A 20,403-nucleotide genomic window follows, 5' to 3' on the forward strand; every position below is an offset into this window, starting at 1 on the left:
CCTCCAGTGCTCCATCACCAGTACTGCTGTTCCTGGCGTCTTTCACAGGTACTGAAGGTTGGTGGGTGATACAGCCGACCTTGTCACAGGTCTTCTGTGCTTTCTGCACCCATTTGCAAAAACAAGATGGGTTTTGATCAGTCTGAATTTAAGAAAGCTGTTCCAATATGGGAAAGAGACAGCACAGCATTCAGCTGCCTTCTTAGCCCCCAGGACTGCTCCAAGTACACAGGAGCTGTCCCAAAATGTTCTGCTTGTCTGTCCCTGCTGTAGTTTTGTTACCACCATGTGCCTTTCCATATGGTACTGGAAAACAGCCAGTATAACATGTCTTTCCTTCGGTCAGTCTGCCAGACTGGTGGCTGCCCAGGATCATGGGAGCACTGACAACCCTGCAGGATGCATTCCTGGAGCAGTGTGTTTAGTTTTGCTGGAGTCCATAATGGAGTCTTGTCTTTTAAAAAGCCACTGCAGCAGGGGCATGCACTGCAAGCCCATCACTGAATCCTAACACTTCAGAATTCCTGGTTTTCTGTGTCCCATGTAAACAAGGACAGTATTTTTCATCTTCTGAATGTGTCTTAAAATGTTTGAGTGAGGGACAAAGAGAAGTTTGGAAAAAAATACCTGAAAAAGACACCACACACTACAAATTTGAGAACAGGCAGCAGGAAAAATTAAGGTTTAAAAGCGGTCTCTCAAATCTCAGATACCTCAAGTATAGCAGCCAGGAGGAAGGGACCAGGCAAAAGATGGTTCTTTTTGATTTCAAGTCACCTTTTTTCCACAGCGAAGTCTCACCTGTCATGCATGATAGCTACAAATGAATCTTTTTCCAAGAATTTCTGTAATACTTCCTGTATGATCTGAAGTGTCAGGAACTCCTCTGATCAGTTACTGGTGGCACTGGTGCAATTATAGTAGCGGTGTCAGACCTTCCCATTGCCTCCTTCCTCTGGTGTGCCTGTTGCTCTTAAGGGAAGACACAGCTCTGCTGCTGAGATGACCCAAATCATGTGCATGGGAACTTAAGACATTGTCACATACACAGGGAGATGAGTGCCTGCTCCAAAACTGGATTCATTGCAACTGTGTGGGCATGGGCCACCAGAGCTTGAGGGGACATGATTACCCATGTGCTGACATCTCCATCTGTATCACAGACTCCAACTTTCTCATGAGAAGTCTTGGGTCCTGGAGCTGTTACTTGTACGGACTTTCCCTAGCCAAGAACAGAGACGATGAATTAGGGGAAGAAAGCCCTGTTACAGCAGCTGCATGTCTTACACCGAATACAATCATCCAGTGGGCGTGGGGTGGGGAAGAGTGCTGTCCCAGCCCCTCCCACCTGTAAAGGCTGTGCTGACAGTTGTTTTTCTCAAAAAGCCTTTATGAAGTTGGGTGAGACTTTCCCATCTGGAAAAGCTTGCACAGGAGATTTAAAGGCTTTGAAAGCTCCCTCACCTTCCTGGATCTGTCAGCTCTGCTGTGTCAGTATCAGAATAGTTCTTTCTGTGAATAGCAGGGTTAAGATCCCTAAAAGCACAAGTGAATCCCCCAGACCGAGTCCCCTGCATCCACCCCTTCCTGAAACCAAATGATTACCAGTGGTTCCACGGTGCAGGGAGTCCAGGTAAGTACAGCCACAGAGTACTGACTTGCACTGTGTTTATTAGTGGTATGGTGCCACACTTGTGCACTGAAACAGTGATCACCCAGTGGCTTCCATGGGACTTGTTCCCACATCTGTCTTGTCTTCAAGAGCCCAGAACTGGGCACAGTGTTTCAGCTGCAGTCTCGGAAGTGCTGAACAGAGAGGAGAGATTGCTCTTCTGGCCCCTGCTCAGCCGTGATCTTCTAATGGAGCCCAGCATGTGGTTGGACACCTTAATCTTCACTTGTCCCTCAGGGCCCCAGATCAGCCTCCACAAAGCTGCTTCACCACCAGTGTGTGCCCAGGATCTACAACTGCATCAACTTAATTCAGTTCCCACTGCAGGACTTAACTGGGTGAGGTTCCTGTCAAGCCTTCAGTTCATGTCCACTGCCTTGATGATTTCCAGAAACAGAAAATAAATATCCTGTTACTCATTTACCTTGAAACAGTTTTACAATAGCTGTAGAAACACTGAAAAAAACCCCTGGTGATACATTACAGGCCAATGTTCAAATCACACCACATAAAGGTAATTTTTCATTATTCGTTCATGTTTTTTCATCTTTTTATTGGGCTACATTAAGACAGCAGGTATTTTTAGCATAACTTCCTACTCAACTGTACAGACAGCTTGCTGCAGCTGTAATCTCCCCTTGGATTAACATTTCCTTCGAGTTCTGTTCAGTTGTCACTGGCTCATATAATTTTTCTCTAGGTAATTAATATTTTTGTGTTCTGAACTACTGCAGCATAAACACAATCCACATTACTGTTTGTTCTTTAAACCCTACCACTTTCCTATTTTTTGTCATATATTGTATGGCTTGAAAATATTTTTGTACTTATTTAAAGGCATTTTTTAAGTCCAACAGCAATCATTTAAACCAAGGAGCAGTCATTTAATATATCATTTACTCTTATTATTCTTGTAGCATGTACAAACTTTAATCCTTTTACTGACACCCATTTATTTCCCTTAACACTGCTGTTTCTAGAAAGAAAATCTGCTTTGAGTGTAGTCTAGACAAAAAGGACATCAGTACCTCGGTTACATCAAAGTAGGCCAACATCAGCTTTACTATGAAATGCTGGACTGGCACCACCTTCTGTGTCAGAGGCTGAAGACAGTAACATCACAAAAGCTGTAACTTGTCTCCTCATGCAGGAAGAGGTCTTGGAGCTCACAAGCAGATGTTGTATTCACATTCTTCTCATGTCTTTTCCAAGCTGAGGTATTGGTGGGGGACACGTCACCTCCAGGCTGGGTCCCTTTCTATCATTTCAAACAGCCCTTTGCCCTCAGGTCTCACAGGTCCGGCCTGGCTGCAAGCAGAGAGAAAACAGCTTAAGTGAGAATGATCAGTTCACCCTTCTCCAACCTTCAGCCAGGTGTGACAGATTTAGTTACTATTTTGTTATATAATAGCATTATTTGTGTGCCCAAGAGCACAGAGAGATACCAAAGAAAAAAAGATACATGTGTCAAGCACAAAAATAGTACTAACAAACTGAAAACTGAGCACAAAATGTACCATTACAGAAGTTCTAACAGGTACACAATTACATTCTCACCCGATGGTCTGGTCCTTGTAACTCCCAAGGTGCAGAGCAGCATTTTGCACATCATCAAAATGTAACAGCCGTCTTCAGTTCTGAGGGTGTCCAGCCACCAGCGGCTTTCATTGAAACCTAATGCAGTCAGTGGAGAGGAACATATCCAAGAAGTCAGTATGGTTCAGGCTGAGGAGTTACAAGAGACACTTAAATGATAACTTCCTTGAAAGTGTACTTTTGTCATCAAAGTAGAGCACTTCAGAAGACTCAAATGGCAAATAACAGAGCAACACATCAGCAAATACAGTCGAATAAAGAGCTGAGAAATGTCAGCAATTTTTCAGAGAGCCCTCCCCAAGGTTACCTGGAGCTCCCTCTGTTCAGGAACCCCAGGAACAGGCAGCCTGGCACAACACTTAACACAATTTTATCAGGCCATTACACTTTGTCAGCCAGGTTCACACTGCAGTCTGAAGTCCACACACAAGTGAGGAATGTGGAAAGAGGAAGAAAGGTTTTTATCACTTCATTGAGACAAGGAGTTGTTATTTAGCCAGTGAAAGGAACACTTGTATCTCTGAGGAACCTTGACCATCACAGGAAGGAAACTGTAATTTGACAGAAAAATTCTGAGATGCCTGGGAAACTTGCCAAACACTGAGATTCCCAACTGGACAGTGGCACTCTCATGTGTAGTGACAAGCAAGACTGAATTCCCAAATGTCCTCTGGATAAAAAACATCCCATTTGAATCAAATTCTGAAAAAATTAATTCTCTGTTACTCCTACTTTTCTGATGAAGAGCTTTAGCAGCTTCTCTTTTTTAGATTTTGTGAGTAAATGCTTGTAGCTTGCTTATTTCCATAGTCTGGTTTATATTACACATTATTGTGTGATAACTTTTATACTGTGATTTTACTACAGCTAGAAAATAACAGGACTCCTTAGTAAAGGGCAAGGCAAGACCACAAAACAAGGTATGCAACCATTTTTCCACCTCCTCAGTGCCCCTCCCAGTATCAAGAAGGTGACAGGATCCAGGTTAGGGAACACAAACTGGACAAGTCACACGTGCTGAGCCTGATGGGATGCTCCCATGAGTGCTAAGGGATCTGGCTGCTGGCCTTGCGAGGCCACTCTCCATTGCTGACCGAGCATGGTGACTGGGAGAGGTGTGCAAGGACCAGGGGAAAGTGAAAGTCACTCCTGTCTTTGAGAAGGGCAGGAAAGAGGACCTGGGGAACTACAGGCCCTGGGAAGGTGATGGACCAACTGCTCTAGGAAACCATTTCCAGACCAAGAAGGACAAGAAGGTAAGTGGGCAGCAGTCAACATGGATTTACAAATAAGGTCATTTGCAAATTCTTAAGGATCCCGACCTGAGAGCCTCTCTGATGAGGTGACCAGTTCAGTAGACATGGGAAGAGCAGTGGATATTGTCTACCTTGGCTTAGGAAATCTTTTGGCACTACCATAATGTCTCCAATTACCATTTTGACCTTGCCATAATACTGAGAGACTAGTGGACCATGAGGTGGACTGAAAACTGGCTGAACAGATGGGCCTAGAAGGTTGTCAGTGGCATGAAGTTCTCTTGGACGCCAGTGACTAGCAGAGTATCCCTGTACTGAGGCCAGTCCTTTTCAAGATCTTCATTTCTGCCCTGGCTGATGGGACAGCACATCCTCAGCAAGTCTGCAGGTGACACAACGCTGAGAGGAGTGGCTGCTAAGGCTATAGTGTCATGCCACCATCCAGTGATCCCTTGACAGGCTGGAGAAATGGGCTCACAGGATCTCATGAAATTCCACAGAAGGAAATGACAAATCCTGCACCTGTGGAGACATAATCCCAGACACCAGGACAGGCTGGAGGCCAACTGGCTGGAAAGTCCCTTTGCAGGTAAGGACATGATGGTCCTGGTGAACACCAAGTCCAAGAACCACCTTGAGCAAAGAGTGCAATCTGGCCACAAAGGCAGCCAAAGGTATCCTGCTTTACAAAGAAAGTTGCCAGCACATGGAGAGGGATGATCACCTGGTCTGAACCCCTGCCATGGACAGGGGCACCTTTTACATGTGATTACAAAATAGATAAATTGTTCTTGTCCTTTATATATCCAGTTCTCTTATTTACTGTTAACACAACTACAGAGACAGCTCTCAGTCCTTTTACTAAGCCAAACAAATACAGGAGAATTAACACAAATTTCTCTTGCTTTACCATCTTGGTCAAATCCCACCAGTGTTTAAATTTACTTTTACTTTATGAAAACAACTGATATTTTGGAATTTTGGAACCACCAGAACTATTGAACTTAGCTGCATAGGACTCCCTTTAAAACCTTGCTGTCTATCAGCCCCACTGAGATGCTGCCCACAGCTAGGGCAGATGGCACTACACACCTGTGTGCATGCAAACCAAACTGTGCCCCAGGCTTCCCAGAGTGCATGGACACAGCCTTTCAGACCAGAGCCCTCTGATTAATGCCGAAGACGGTTCAGAATCAGTAACTGCTGTGTTGGTAGTACGAACAAATGGGATTCTGAATGCAATGTATCAGTAACATCCAGCAGCTCAGACATGGCATCATATTAATGTGGCACTATGGGGTTTGGATGCAAGACACATGGCTGGCCAGAGTTTGAGTTGTCTGTGTACATTATGCTTCAAGTCCTTTAAAAACATGGCAGGAATTATGCCAGGAATTACATTATCTGAAATCAAGTATTAGTTGAAGCGTAGAAGCGCAACTACATCAAATCACAAATCTGAATAAAAAACGGGGTACCGGTTTCAGTAATTGCTGGATAAAGCCACGTACCTTAATACGTACCTTGTACTAAAACCTGGTTTAGGATTCCCTTTGTCTGCATAAGATAGCAGAAGGATTCTGCACAAGCCAGTCTTCATCTGCATTTTAAGATTTTAATAGTAACCTAAAAAATAAAGAGACAATAAATAACTGACATTTAAAAGAGAAAATGCAGTAGCTTTTCTTTTAAAAACCCATTATATATGGAGTAATAAACCATAATAAAACTTCTGTTTACCAGAAAAAATTCATTTATTCTCTACCCATTCTTACCACTTAATTGTTTCTCCACACATCTGTCCCCAGATTTTATTTAAATTTTTACTACCTCAGCAGTTAAACAGCTGCTCCAAGAACATTAACAAGTTCCTAGATTTTCAGATTTCTGCTTGGAGTAGATTTAAGTGCAGTTCTGCTCCAAAGAGCCCCAAGTCATTTCTCTTTGGAGGTTTTCTAAAACATGCATACTTCATGTGACAGAAGACATACTACATGTTGTCTTCTAGGCCTGCCAAGGCACGTGGCCAAAGTGACATTTCATCCTTCTAATATTAGTGCCACTAAAATGATCAGGATCCCTGCACACAACACCGAGTTATTAGTTACACTTGAGAACTAACAGGTCTCACTACAGTCTCCTCCTCTTTCTGCAGCCTCTTGTTGTACAGACATTATTTATTAGGGGTGAAGTTATCTATCAAAATAATATAACTAAACTGAGCTGGAGTAAAATGTTGTCCCACTTTATAACAACATCTCACAACAGAACTGCATACAAGTATCATTAAAATAACATTTTAATACTACAAGCATTAGAAATTGATGCAAAAGTGTAGGACTTCCATAATTCTACAACTTCTGCAACAGATCTGCTTGTATTTGCAGTAAGTGCAGTTGGAAGAACAGCTAGTCAATATTATTCCTATTACTTTTACTAATTAATAATTAAAATTATTGGAATTCTATTAAAATGCCTAAATGAAAGTGTTAATAAGGGTATCCATCTTGCATGCTGTGTGTCTTCTCATAGAGTACACATGCAAAACAACTATCCAAAGTGTTTAAAATTCAACAGCTCTGTGCCTCAGCCATTCAGGCTTCAAAACAGCTCTCACCTGTAGACACACTCCCTCCTCCTAGAATTAAAATCACCTCTTCTCCATAAATGTCTCCAACTTAAAATAAGATGTGAGCACTGCAATGTTTGATAGGCTTAGCATAATCCCTTACTCAGGCACAGAAACGTGTTGCAGAGCCTGAGAACCCTAATGAAATGTCTACGGAGAAGACTGCCTGGAAAGATCCTGATTACAGCAGCACAAAGGGGTGAAGAACTCCCCATACTCTCATGTAAAGACTTGTTAAAACAAATTTCCAACATTTTGAGGTCCTGCTTGATGATCATAAAACTTAGCACACCCTGCAAAGTATTTGCTACAGAGAGAATTCCTTCGGAAAGCCACACACAGGTTCCACCTTTCAGGCTGGCTTCACTTCAGGAACGGTCCCAAAAAGCAACTCAAGAAGTGACATACGTGTAAATTACAACACACAACCACAAACATTTACAATAAAGGTAACATTTACCTTATCAGACACCATTGAAAACAGGCCAATACTTGCAGCTCAGAATAAATACCGCTTTTAAGTTGGCATGATTTAATGTCTGAGACCTATTAAATGTGCTGTTAATTTGTCAGTCCTCCCATTTGGTTCCTTTCTATCTCCCCTCCCACCCCATGGTGCAGCTTGCTATCAGATCAAAAGTTTTGTTATCTATTCTGTACCAGACATGCAGCAAGATAGATACTTTCTTCCTAAAGCACAAATGACAGAGCACAGCCCACTAACCCTTTCTACCTAGAGCTATAATTTTGCAAGTGTTGATATTACAATCATTTAGCAGATCAAATGCAGTAATAGCTATAGTAATGAATTGTCAGTCATAGGGACCTGGCTGGAACTGTCATCTGGACGAGTGTTAGTGTCCTGAGACATTACCTTGATGTGGTGAAATTAATGTAGCTATTGATAGGTATGTACCCATCTAACAGGAAGGGAAAAATTACAAACAGCTCATCTTTCAGTCTGTATTTTAATATGAAAAACCCAGTGATTAGTTTCTCCCCCTTTTTCCCCCCGATCAAGAAACATCAAGGCCTAACGCAGTCTCTCCAGTTTCTTTAACTGCCAGTGTATATTACTTTCTCTTTCTTGGCCACCCAGATTTACTGAAGAGAAAGCAGTGAGACATATTCTTGGCAACCAGTAGATATTAGTAACAAAGTTGTAGCCAAATAAATATGGTATATTTTTGATGACAAGCTCTAAAACCAGCCAGTAAGACTGCTGAGAGTGTTTAAATGTGTATGGTTTTTACTAGGAATGTGCCTCTGCACTATTTATTCAGTATTCTCTCTCTTCAAAAAATTAAAATCATTCCGACCTCTCTACCCTGTATAAACCTATACAGACTCCACTGTTTATGATTAGCAGTAATTTCTTTGTTAGAGCTGAATGTATCCAAGCAGCCAGTGATGAAAAATGTGATTTCTGAGAGTAAGTCGGAACACAACAGAAAGTTGTTTTCAAAGTAAGAGGCTGCATTTTCATTCATATGATAAAGCTCTTCTTTAAATTAAAGCTCGAAGTGGGTATGGTGCCAAGCAAAATGAATCTGAAATAGTCTCCAATGCTAACAGCATGATAAACATGCCTGTTCTGAAGAGAAGAGAGGCATCACACACAAACTGAGTGATATACTGTGCATATATTGTGCCATTATGAAGGAAAATTGAAAACCAACTCTTAAGTGCACCTATCTCAAGTAACACATATTCAGCATAACAGGGTATCTCCAGTAGAGACCAGCTGTGTGGGACAGGCTCCAGGCCACCAGCGCTAATTCTGAGCAGGGACAGCTGTGACACTACAACACCGAAGGACACTTCACATTTACCTTGCACACGGATGCTCGGCAGCTTCACCGGCTTGACTGACAGAACAGGTTTTGTGATTTGGTTGAGGGGATTTTTTTGTTTCAGTTTTTTTAATTAATAAGATTTCTGGTGGCTACTGTAACAAAGAGCTTCCCCCCTAAGTTTCCCCCTTTATTTTAGGTCTACTTTAAAATTTACCTAGCAACACACAACAGCAGTACAGGTAAATTTTGACTTCCACTGAAGTGACAATATGGCATTTTGCACCAGCAGGCACAGGTATCATTTTGAGAGTAGCAGAACCACTATCCAGCACACAGAAAGAAGAACTCCAATGCCGAGCTGTTCTCAGGAAAACACACAATCCCTTGTGGCCACTTATTTGGGGTTTCCAAAGGGAACCCGAGTTGATCCGCAGAGCTGTGTTCATGTTTGCATTTGTTCAGGCTTACCTATCAAAAGGTAACAGATAACAATGTTGGCTGCTGATACACTAACAGAAGGCACAGTGCTAGACATTCTTAAATGGTCAAGCAATCTTATCCTCCCCATTCTTCTCTTAGTTTTAACTTTAGTCTGGCCAAACCTGCTCATCTTAATTATGAGTAGTCCCTGCTGAGGACAATAAAACCATCAGAGACTAAATCAATTGTTACCTGGCATCACTGCCAGGGATTATAGAAGACAAACTGCAACACAGTTTTTCCCAATCTTGTGTTCGTCAAATTCTCTTAAGTGCACATACTTGCAGAGAAGTAGAAGCAAGTAAACATTTATGGGAAAAAAAAATACTATTACCAAATTAGGACTCAAAAGGAGAATTAAGTTCCTAGAAACAAAAGGGCAAATACTACTTAAGCTAAGCCAACTAGGCATTCAATTTCCTTTGCAAGATTATTAAAAATATTTTACATCTATTCCACAACTTTCAAGTTATAAGGTGTAGGGTACCTGAAGTTAGCATGTTACACAGAATGAGGAATGTGAATGCAGTAATATTCCTCTTCTGGGATCAGATTTTGAAAAAGAACAAATGGTGGCAGTTACTAGTGGTAAGACAATGAACCCATGCCAGTGACAATCTGTGATCAAGGGACATTTGTTTCTGTTTTGCTTGTATTGCAAATCTTCACCATACAGAAATCAGATAATTTCTTCAGTATTTAGGGAATGATGAGCATGTCTGAAAGTATTTAAACAGAAGACACAAAAGTTTTCATCTATACAGCTTTAGCAAGGTCTGAATTCGAAGATACTGAAATTTGTAAGCACTTTATAAAATCAATAAAAATTGTTTGTTTGCAAGTCATTATATTCCTAGATGCAAGATAATGTAATCAAAGTGGGGTTTATATATATATATATACACTTATTATACTTTTTGCAAAATTTTGTGCACTGTGAGTCATTAAGATAATCCTGTATGAAACAGCAACAAAATCCTGTATTTTTTTGATACAGCCCCCTCCCATATATGACACTCCCATTTCAAGTTGAACTTGCAGCACCAGAATAGCTGGCTCATCAGTGATTTTCATAATTATCCATTTTACAGATGTTGTCACTGATGCAGCAGAAATATCTTTCAATGTTCAGAATTTTACTTTCAATGACTGAGTTCATGCTGAGCAACTTGGAAAAATGTCCAAGTAACGATATAACTTTCTCCATTCAGAACTCACATGACATGTTACACGGATGTGAAGTTCTGAGCATTTTGTGATACTTTAGCTAAAACATACAAAACTGTTAAAGGAAGAAAGGAATAACCTTTAACCCCCATCATTAGAAATAATGATGTATAGATGTGAATTCACAAAGAAAACTTAAGAAACCTGACAGATGAAAAGCATCTGAAAATGCTGCACTTGCACTGGAAGCTACAGTTAAAATTTCATGAGATAGTTTTGCCAGGTTCTGGAAACTCTGAGGTTACCTATCACAGAAACAGATTTAGAAAAGTCTGCTGTAAACAAGATATAGTTAAACCAGCACAGCTAGCACAGAGTTAAGTAGGATCAGTACAGCTCTACAACTTCAACAGAAGTCAGGATACCATTGTGCTACACACTATGCAAACAAGTCTACACTTAGACAAGGAGTTAAGAGAGCCACTAAGATTTTAGGGATGTTTAAATAGGCATACTTCTATTAAGACTAATTTTTTATTTTAAAATAATTTAAAATTGTTTTAAAGTATCAAAAATATGTATATGCAAAGCCTAAGAGACAATTTTCTCATATCTTAGTTTTAAGACTACAGAAAATCAGCATAAGCTTTGTATTATAGAAAAATACTTATATATAGTAGTGATGACCTCTCTAGTTTGAGGACATTTCGGATCTTCCAAAAACTAAAGGGGAACCTAGTTTCATGCAAAACTTCCTATACTGTGCATAATCCAATTTTCTTCAATTTAAAAAAAACCCAGTATTCCTAAAGAATTGTGAAACTCACTAATACACAGCTTCTGAAGTGATTGCAATTCGGCTTGACAGAACGTCACACAATGCTCCCCATTCCCTCCTGTAAAGTTCCTTACCTGTCATTTTTGCAGCAGGTTGCCAAGTTAGGCCAGTGTCCTAACCTCCTCTTCCAAAATAATGACAGCAGAACTGATTATCTTTGTGGGGCTAAAATCTCTGAAGCCATAAGACTGTGCTGGGGGAAGGGCAGGGCAAGACATCACACAGTCCTTATTAACAACAACTCAAGATTCACTTAGAGCGCTTTCATCTTTGACATGCTTCATTTGAAAATGTAAAATTTAACAATACTACCAAATACATACATCTACATTGAAATGAAACCTAGTAAGGAAGGATTCAAGTACCTAAGCACGTAATACAGTTTAACTGTTCATTCATTCATATAAAGTTTAATAAATTCAAAGCTTTGCTTAGAAGACAGAATCATGGACGTGTTAATGTCAGAACGGACCTCTAGAGAACATCTGGTCCAACTTCTTGGCTCGGTAGGGCCACGTAGAGCCAGTGCCCAGGATCACATCCAGATGGCTTGTGGCATCTCCAAGAATGGAGACTCCATAACCTCTCCGGGCAGCCTGTGCTAGTGCTTGGTCACCCTCACAGTAAAACTGTGTTTCCTGATGCTCAGAAGGAATACCCTGTGTTTCTGTTTGTACCTGTTGTCTCTGGTCCTGTCAAAAGATCTGTGATTCTTTGTGCAATTAAGTAATTTCCTTCCTGTACTAACTCTACTGGGCGACAACTTCCATCTCAGATTACTTTATAACAAATGCAGAATACCAACTTCTGGCTTCCACCATAATAAAACTGTATTTGGTAGAGAACAGAAAATCTTACATTAGATTTGAAATACACAGGAAACAGAACCTGTATTTCAAGACAAAGACAACAAACAGCATTAATAAACTGCAGGGTAACCTGCAAATGCTCTACCACATACTGCTATACTGACATAGACTTACCTGTTTATCAAAAAACCCACAAAGCAATGTTGAATAAAGGAACAATTTCTCTATTTGCAACTGTTGTACAAGCTTCATTGCTTGGCAAGCTGGGACTCAAACTTGGCTTTTTGTCCTTTCCTTGCACAACTGGACATATTGCTAAAGCTGCACTATCGGGATTTATTTCAGCTTTATAGTACCATAGAATGCTGTAAATTCTATGTACAGCATTCCTTATTTTAGTAAAGTCACTACTACCTGCAAGATAAAGCTATTCTTCCTACCCAAAGTGAAACAGCTTTCTAAGTTAATATCAAACATTTTTTAAAAAGCTTTAAGCTCAGCAGTCATATGTAGAGCAAAAGAAATACCTACTAACATGTAACAAAGAGGACTGAAAAGCTCTATATTAGAAATAATTTCAAGTCTGAATAACAGATCAGGCATCTTAGTGAGTGTTAGGAACACTATTAACCATTCCACCATATACCCTCCCATAAAGACACTCCAGCTGGTTATCATTTTCTTCACTTGAGAGCAAAGTAAAGGCCTCAGTGGTGACACTTCTTTGCACAAGACTAGGCCAAGACCACATCGTGAGAAGTGGGGAACTCCCTTTTGATATCATCTTATATACAAAGGCAGTAACTTGGAATCATATTCAAAACTAAGTATTTTTAATTAAAGAGATTGATTGTTGGTACTGTTTTTCACCATGGCTCATTCAGATTTTGAAGTGCAAGCTCGCACTGTAACTCTCACATTAAAACCACTAATTTACAAACAAGCTATCAAAATTATCTCAGGTGCCAAATTTGTAAATATCAACACATTAATGAGAAAATGGCTACAAACACAGACTAAAACATAAAAGCTGTTACTTCAGTTACCTGTTTGTGACCTTTGATGTACACAAGTAAAAAACATCCATTCTAATACACTACAAACATTACTTGCAATGTCTTGAAAAACAAACTCCACTTAAGCAAGCAGTAGCTTCTCCAAAGAAATCTGCATTTCAAACTGAAGTTCTACATCCTGATGCATCCATTTCTTTAAAAGGTTAACAGAACATGTACTCGTTATCAGATTCTTTTGCACTACTTTTTACAGACTACCTTCAGAGCTGTTTCCTCTCCTATTCTAATCAATCTTGTTCTTGTCTTCTTGTAACTTTACTTCCATCTTATTTAACAACTTATTTTGGTCAACTTACTTTCATTCTGGGCTCTGCAAAATCTTACATCTGATCAGCACCTGACTGATCAGTATGCTCTGACAGGACACATTTATGCATAAAGTTTGAGTGACTCTAGTTTACATCAAGCTGTGAAAGCTAAAATAAATGCAGATGTCCAAACAGTTTAAAGATGAACCTCAGAAAATGGAAGTAGAACAAAATCTGAGTATCTTTGTTACAAAATTAGGGAATCAGAACCATCCAAGAGATTAATTTTCTGTAACACACCTGGAATTATTAAAGGAATTTGTGTCATTGACAGTACAAATGTAACTAGACTGTATTTTCTTAAGTTTCTACTCAAACTTGCTCAGATCAATACCTCACTGAGAATACAAATTCAATTAATGAAAAGTAATGTTTGGAAGTGCACTGTAATGACTGAACAGGTATAAACTAAGGCAACTGCAGCTGATAGGAGCAAATGCTGATTTAAGCACCCCATGACGGCACCACTCTCAACCCACAACTGCAGTGGATGTCACTGTCCAAGAGAATTTGCTAAGCAGAAAAGATGAAGACTTTGAAAAGCATCCTTGTAGCCATAAATGAACTTCATTAACTGAGGCACATGAAGCAACTGCTGAAACAACCAAAGGCATATTCCAAGTCCTGGAAAGGCTGTAACAATCATGCAGCTGTACACATACCCACTCAGCAAACAAGCTTATCTGAAGATGCTGGCTGACTCTTCAACCATTCAGAGTTATGACTGTGGCAAGATAATTATGTTCTTCATAAACTTACATCCTGATAATCCTATTCTTGGTTTGTCACAATCAAGGCAAAGATGACATCTTCCTGCAATAAGAGCAGGACCAGATTTGGGCAGCACCTGTTTCTAAGCAGGAGCTCTCTAAACTCGTAACAGAAGTCCTTTACTGGAAGCACTGCTATGTAAGTTATACATATTTGAACTTCAGTCCTTTCCCAGGAAATTTTGTCCTGCATATTTAGCCTTTCCCTGCATGTCATTAATTTCACCTCTGTTCCTTTAAGGTTATGCAGTTAAAAGTAAAGATACAAGAAAATACACCTAACTTTCCAAATAACATTACTCATCTTAATAAAACACAGGCTTTCAGAATTACTTTTTCCATTAAAGCATGTATTTTATTTGAATGTTTACATTGAACTAGTTTTGTTTATAGCAGAACTCTGAAACAACATTTAAGAATTTTAGATGAAGTTTATAAGAGTCATATTTGGGGGTTTTAATTCTATGGTAGTTCCCAAATTCTTAAAAGCTGCAAATTGAAACATGAGATCAAACCACATCTTCCTGCTTTTCCACAATAGTATCTCCCCCCTCTGTAAATCTATGAAGAGCACTTATCTACTTTTACTTTTCTGCATTAGTATTTGCACACATCTGTGAGTTCAGAAAGGTTAACTATCTATTAAGCTCTCGTGTACTCTCTGTCCCTTAATTATTGTGTACTTAAACAAAAGTGAAACTATGAAATTGAATTAATCCAGAACAGATTCATTCCCCCCCTGCTTAGAGGGAGACAGAAAATTCTTTTTAAATACACAACGGGTTAAGCATACATACATGATACATGCTAACAAAACACATATGAAGAGGTATGTAACAACTTGTCACATCATAGAAAGAACCGGTTTTTACTGTGCATCTAACATCTTTCCTTTCCTTTAAACCATTTCCATCATATTTAGTGTTAGAACCCCCAAATAAAGTTTCACACAGCTCATATCTTCTACATCATCAGGAAAACTTAAAAGCCTTTTACAACAAAAGAAAACCTAGAATACAGAAAAGGAAACAAAATCCTAAAAGGAATGGATTAGGGTAACCAGAGCAGGCCAGTGACAAGCGTCAAATACAAATGATTTGGCCCAATCCTACAGTCAGTATGGCACCTTAAATCCTCACTTCACTTCTAAAGCTTGGCAGAAGCTTGCAAAATTTCCACCATAATTGTAGCATAAGGTTACAGTTAAGACACCATGTCCTCAGTGTCAAACTGGTAAAAGATTTAGAGCTCAAGACCTCTAGTAAAATAGCTTTCCCACATTCTTTAAAGATACACCATTTGGCTTCCTTCACACTGGACAGTTTTAAATATACAAGGCAGTTTAAAAAAATACAGTAGATTTTTAAGCAATCATATAAAGAAGATTCTACAATACCAGTTTTCCCACGCAAGACCTCAAGAATCAAGCAACATACAATAATCAATCCTTTACCCTCTCCCATATATCTAGATGAACACTTTCAAACCTGTGAGTACTTTTGCGACTACCACAGCAATAAAGCAGAAATGCAAGTGCAGCATCAGGGTTCTGGGCACTGAGTTTTAAAACATCGTTATGCTCAATATGTATCAGGTTTTATCCAACCAGGCTTAAAGGCACAACATATTATCAGTAACTACTAACACTTGAACTACCCTATTTCTGATACTTATGCTACATGCCATGACCTCCAGTAAAGCAAAATTGCCTATACTAACTCATTCTATTTTTACAATGTAACAATGAACTAATACTTATAATTGGATAAAATACAATAAATTATATTTCTTGTTTAATCTTTGTAACAAATGCTCCCAATGTAAAGAGTAAAAAATGCATGCCCAGGAACATAATGCAACTGAAAACAAGAGCATGATTTCTCCACAAATCTGTGCTTTCCCCAGCCCACCACCAGAGGACTGGCTAATTAAATATTTTAAAATTATGAAACTCAAACTAATTATTTTTCTTTATGTGGGGAATTAAGAGTACTATTCAGAGCAAACATCAAGACATTTGTGTTTCATTTACTGTCTTGTACACACACAGGATTAAAACCAGACAGAAATTCAACTTCGGGGTATTTTAACCTTGAATAATGATTCTGAAGTGTGTGCTGTAAGCAGGACGAAGTCTAGAATAATAAAGCAGAAAGTATACCAAGTGATTTCATTCTCCTAGACAGCTGTCATTTTAGAAGCAGTAAGAAGCATCCAGGACTTCCATTTACATTCCTAAAAAAACACTTTTTCATGACTTGCTACTTTTTCCCCATATAAGTAGAAAAAGTGTATTTTGCTCAGAACATGCAGAGTAAACACAAGACAGAAAACAAGTTTAGCAATGAAAACCCCTCCTAAACAAGTTACATAATACGAAACAAATGCTCTGGTACCCCCCATCTATAGACAGTTGCATTCATCAGTGTTAATAATACACGAAACTACACAAGTGTGATGGAAGAATGATGCCAAACATGCATTAAGTGGTATTACAAAAAACTACACAAAGTATAACATGGCAATGATCAACTGACACATATCCCAAAATAATTTTAGAAGCATAGCCATCCCTGCTGCCAAGTTTACAATTTTCACCTTTAAACCATCACTTTAATATATGACAATTCTTTCATACATTTTCTTTCAAAAGTCTGAACATTCCATTTTTGAATTGCAGTAATTGCACTCTTCACACACTAAGGCAAAAACTTTATTTGTATGATTTGGCACAGCTCTGGTTCTGAAAATGTTAGATGTGGAACTGCTACCGGTACAATGCTGGAAGTTCTAGAAACACAATGTTCCACACCGGAACAAAACTGAAGATAAACTACTGTTTCATTATTACAGGTTTCCTTCTGTGCCTTCTGGAAAAAGCTTTCTATTTGAAGTTGATTAAAACTGGAGCTGGGGCTTACCTTTCACATGCTCTCCCCCTTAAAAGCAGAACATAATATATGGAACAACACAGCGCTATCATGTCAAAGAATGAAGAATGTTAGCAGTTTAAAAGACAGTATTTCCCATCTTTGTAATGGCAGTTTATATATTTTCTTCCAAGGAAAAGTACATGTGAATAGTCTTGCTTCTTTAAAGCAACTGTGTATATCATCTCTCCTGGAGAAATCACGAAGAACACTATTTTCCATATTTTACTGGCTTGCATGTAACCTTCTTGGTAACTGCAGAAAGTGAACAGACAGATCAAGCTCACATAAAATTTGGCTCAACATTTTAGTGTACATTTTTTTCTTCATGACTTGAAATACTCGCCCCTCTTGGACCAGCTATCACCAAGAATGTAAACCATAACCGTGTTATTCAGACATCCAGAGCCCTCAACATGCTTCTTACCCATTTGTTCTAGGTTATGTATTTCTTCCAAACTCACTTAATGAGAACGTAGATAAAACTACGTTCTGTGTCTACACCGCCAATTACCCTATGCCCTATGTATGCACAGTTATGAAGAGTCTTGCCCTACTGCCCCTCCTTGCTCTTCTCTCCTTCCACACTGAAATGAGCAGAATTGATTATTCTCACTGAGTCTCCTTTACCTGCTCACTGCTTGGGCACAGGGATGCAAGGAGGACACAGAGGAAGCAGGACCAAGCAGCAAGGAGGGCAAAAGGCTATTCATATCTGCAGCAATGCATATACTGGATTATTTTAAATATGCACACAAATATTTCTAATTCCCATTAGCATACAAATATTTAAAACATTTGTATGCAGCCTGAAAGATCAATTCAGCTAGCAGTTCAAAGATTGCATTCTATAGTACTGCAATAGCTGGTTTATGCAGTGGTTTTTTGTGCAATTTTACACTATATAAAAATATTTAAAATTCAGTAACAATAAATAAATTTAGTAAAATAAATCCTTTTATAGCAAATAATGAACAGTTATGGAACATGTTTTTTTAAAAAGCAACACATTAAAATGAACAGATCATCAAGAGCTAACAGATGCAAAAATAAATACAGTAAACCCTTGTGTTTTTTACATCTTTTTAGATTTGTCTTCCACCTTGCTTAAGTATATATGGTTATTTAAAGTGGGAAAACATGTTTTGCTTGGGGTTGGGTTGTACACTGAGGTATTTTGGGTTTGGGGATTTCTTTGGGAGAGGTGTTCTGTTTTAGTGGGGACTTTTTTCTTTCAAGTACTAACTGATAATAAAATTAGTTTCCCTGTCATACAAGAAATTGATTACAGTGAATTAAAGCAAAAAATTAATGAAAATACCTTCATCCCATCCCATCACTGCTAATAGATATGTACTATTTAATTTTTCTTTACCATGGTCTTCTGTTTGGCGCTTCTCTGTCTATGATGCACACAGGTGTAAGACTGGATTCTCACTGGTTTGATGAGAGGCTAATGACCTTAATACCAGCTGTTTCATACTTACATGGTGTGTACATGCTCTATACAGTTGCTGTATTCAGCGACAAAATCAAGTCCTACATAAAACAACACAGAAGAGATACAACCAACTGCAGTGATCCCACCCTACAACCCAAGAATATTAAAATTGTTTTAGAACATTGATTCATTTCAGTTTTCCTGCTATTCCTTGGCCATCTGCACAAAACTAAATTCAGTTCAAAAAATCCAAGACATGAATGTAACTGGTATTTCCACCTCTTCTATTAAAAATTAGTTGGTTTGTGGTTTTCACGTAGAACAAGACTCAAAGTTATTTTTGTGAATCTGCTGTAGATATAAAATTAAACCACACTTTTCTCACTTTTATTATGTTACTTTATTCCCTCTCTCCCATTTTTTTGTTCAATTTCCATACAGGACCCTCCACACTTTTTCCTGTTCAAGGATCCACGCAGTTTTTACTTAAAGTCAAGAACAGTATCTTTATTCTCACTGCAATTCTTTCAAGTCAAGCACTTAACGTCCCGCATACAATTAGCATGTAAATTCAATCAAATTATACAGCTATGCTTTACTCTACAGAAACTGAGATATAAAAGCACACTAATAAATCTAGGAACAATGGAAGCTCTAGACAAAGCATTTACCAACACAAATGGAAAAACCTTATCCACACGTGTATGTAGTAACACAGTCCAGTTCCTTTTGAATCTCATACCTCTTATTATAAAGTATTTTATTCTCCACTCAAGAGAGCACATACAAATCACTTGAGTTTTTACACACATTTACAAAGTTGCTTTCATTCTTTCAATGTGATTTGTGTGTATAATAATCACTACATTAGAGCAGAGGGGCTTTTTAATAGTTTTACCTGTAAGTACGCTATGCTTATCTCTGAACGGTTTTCCGAATAGTTCCTTCAATTAGGAAAAAAGGGCTGATGTTCCAAACTCTTTTCTGAAGAAACTTGTCTTGTGCTGCTTTTAAAAGTCAGGCTGAGGTCATTAATAAGAATGCCTCCAAATTTCAGCTATATTAATTTTCATAGTATCTTAAGGAAGTTCAAGATGGAAAAGACCTATTAAATCTATCCCACTGGAAATGAACAATTGAGGGTTTGTTTCCACGCATTTAAAAACATAAAAAGTACTGTTTTCATGAAAATTTAATGTTCCATTTATTTATTCTACAAGTAACATTTTAGACAATTTTATAACTAACTTCAGTATTTCATGGATTACTGAGAAAACACACCTGAAAGGCCTACAGCTATGATTTTTAAAATACTTTATGGGAAAACACCCAAAACTATTAAGAAAACACACTAAACTGGTGAGATTGCTAAGACTACTTCACAGTGTATCTGAAAAGGTAACGAAAGGTAACATAAAAACGTCCAATGGGAACATTAGGTATTCCAAGTTTTTAGTGAATCCTTTTATTGTTATTAAGTTCTTACATTTCAATAGGTGAATTTATAAGAAAACAAATGCTTTCGGGTTACTACAAGTTCAACATTTGCCACCAAACTAGCACTGAATAGCCAACAATCTAAAGTAGTAATGTCCAACCTCTGCATTTCCCACAGGCCACATTCACTCCCTCCTT

At 38.6% G+C, this 20,403-nt stretch overlaps 1 protein-coding gene across 6 annotated transcripts in view; it reads right to left on the bottom strand.

Annotated features, from left to right (window-relative positions):
* Positions 1 to 652: 652 nt before the first annotated feature.
* Positions 653 to 20,403, bottom strand: part of PSPC1 (paraspeckle component 1) — a 60,491-nt gene continuing 40,740 nt past the window's right edge. Inside the window, exons 7-11 of one of the 6 annotated variants that reach the window (XR_004238208.1) lie at positions 9,164 to 9,417; positions 6,036 to 6,150; positions 3,230 to 3,346; positions 2,701 to 2,980; positions 653 to 2,048 (exon numbers count right to left, since the gene is read on the bottom strand). Coding sequence is in view for 2 of the 6 variants with exons in the window: in XM_032099356.1 (XP_031955247.1) it covers positions 18,831 to 18,866 (36 nt within the window). In the remaining 4 variants the exon portion in view is untranslated. Of the gene's footprint in view, positions 2,049 to 2,700; positions 2,981 to 3,229; positions 3,347 to 6,035; positions 6,151 to 9,163; positions 9,418 to 12,108; positions 18,867 to 20,403 lie in introns of those variants that run through there. The other 5 variants (XR_004238207.1, XR_004238205.1, XR_004238206.1 and 2 more) reach the window with 5 other exon arrangements.

This window comes from Corvus moneduloides, chromosome 2 (assembly GCF_009650955.1).
Source record: "Corvus moneduloides isolate bCorMon1 chromosome 2, bCorMon1.pri, whole genome shotgun sequence".
NCBI lineage: Eukaryota > Metazoa > Chordata > Aves > Passeriformes > Corvidae > Corvus > Corvus moneduloides.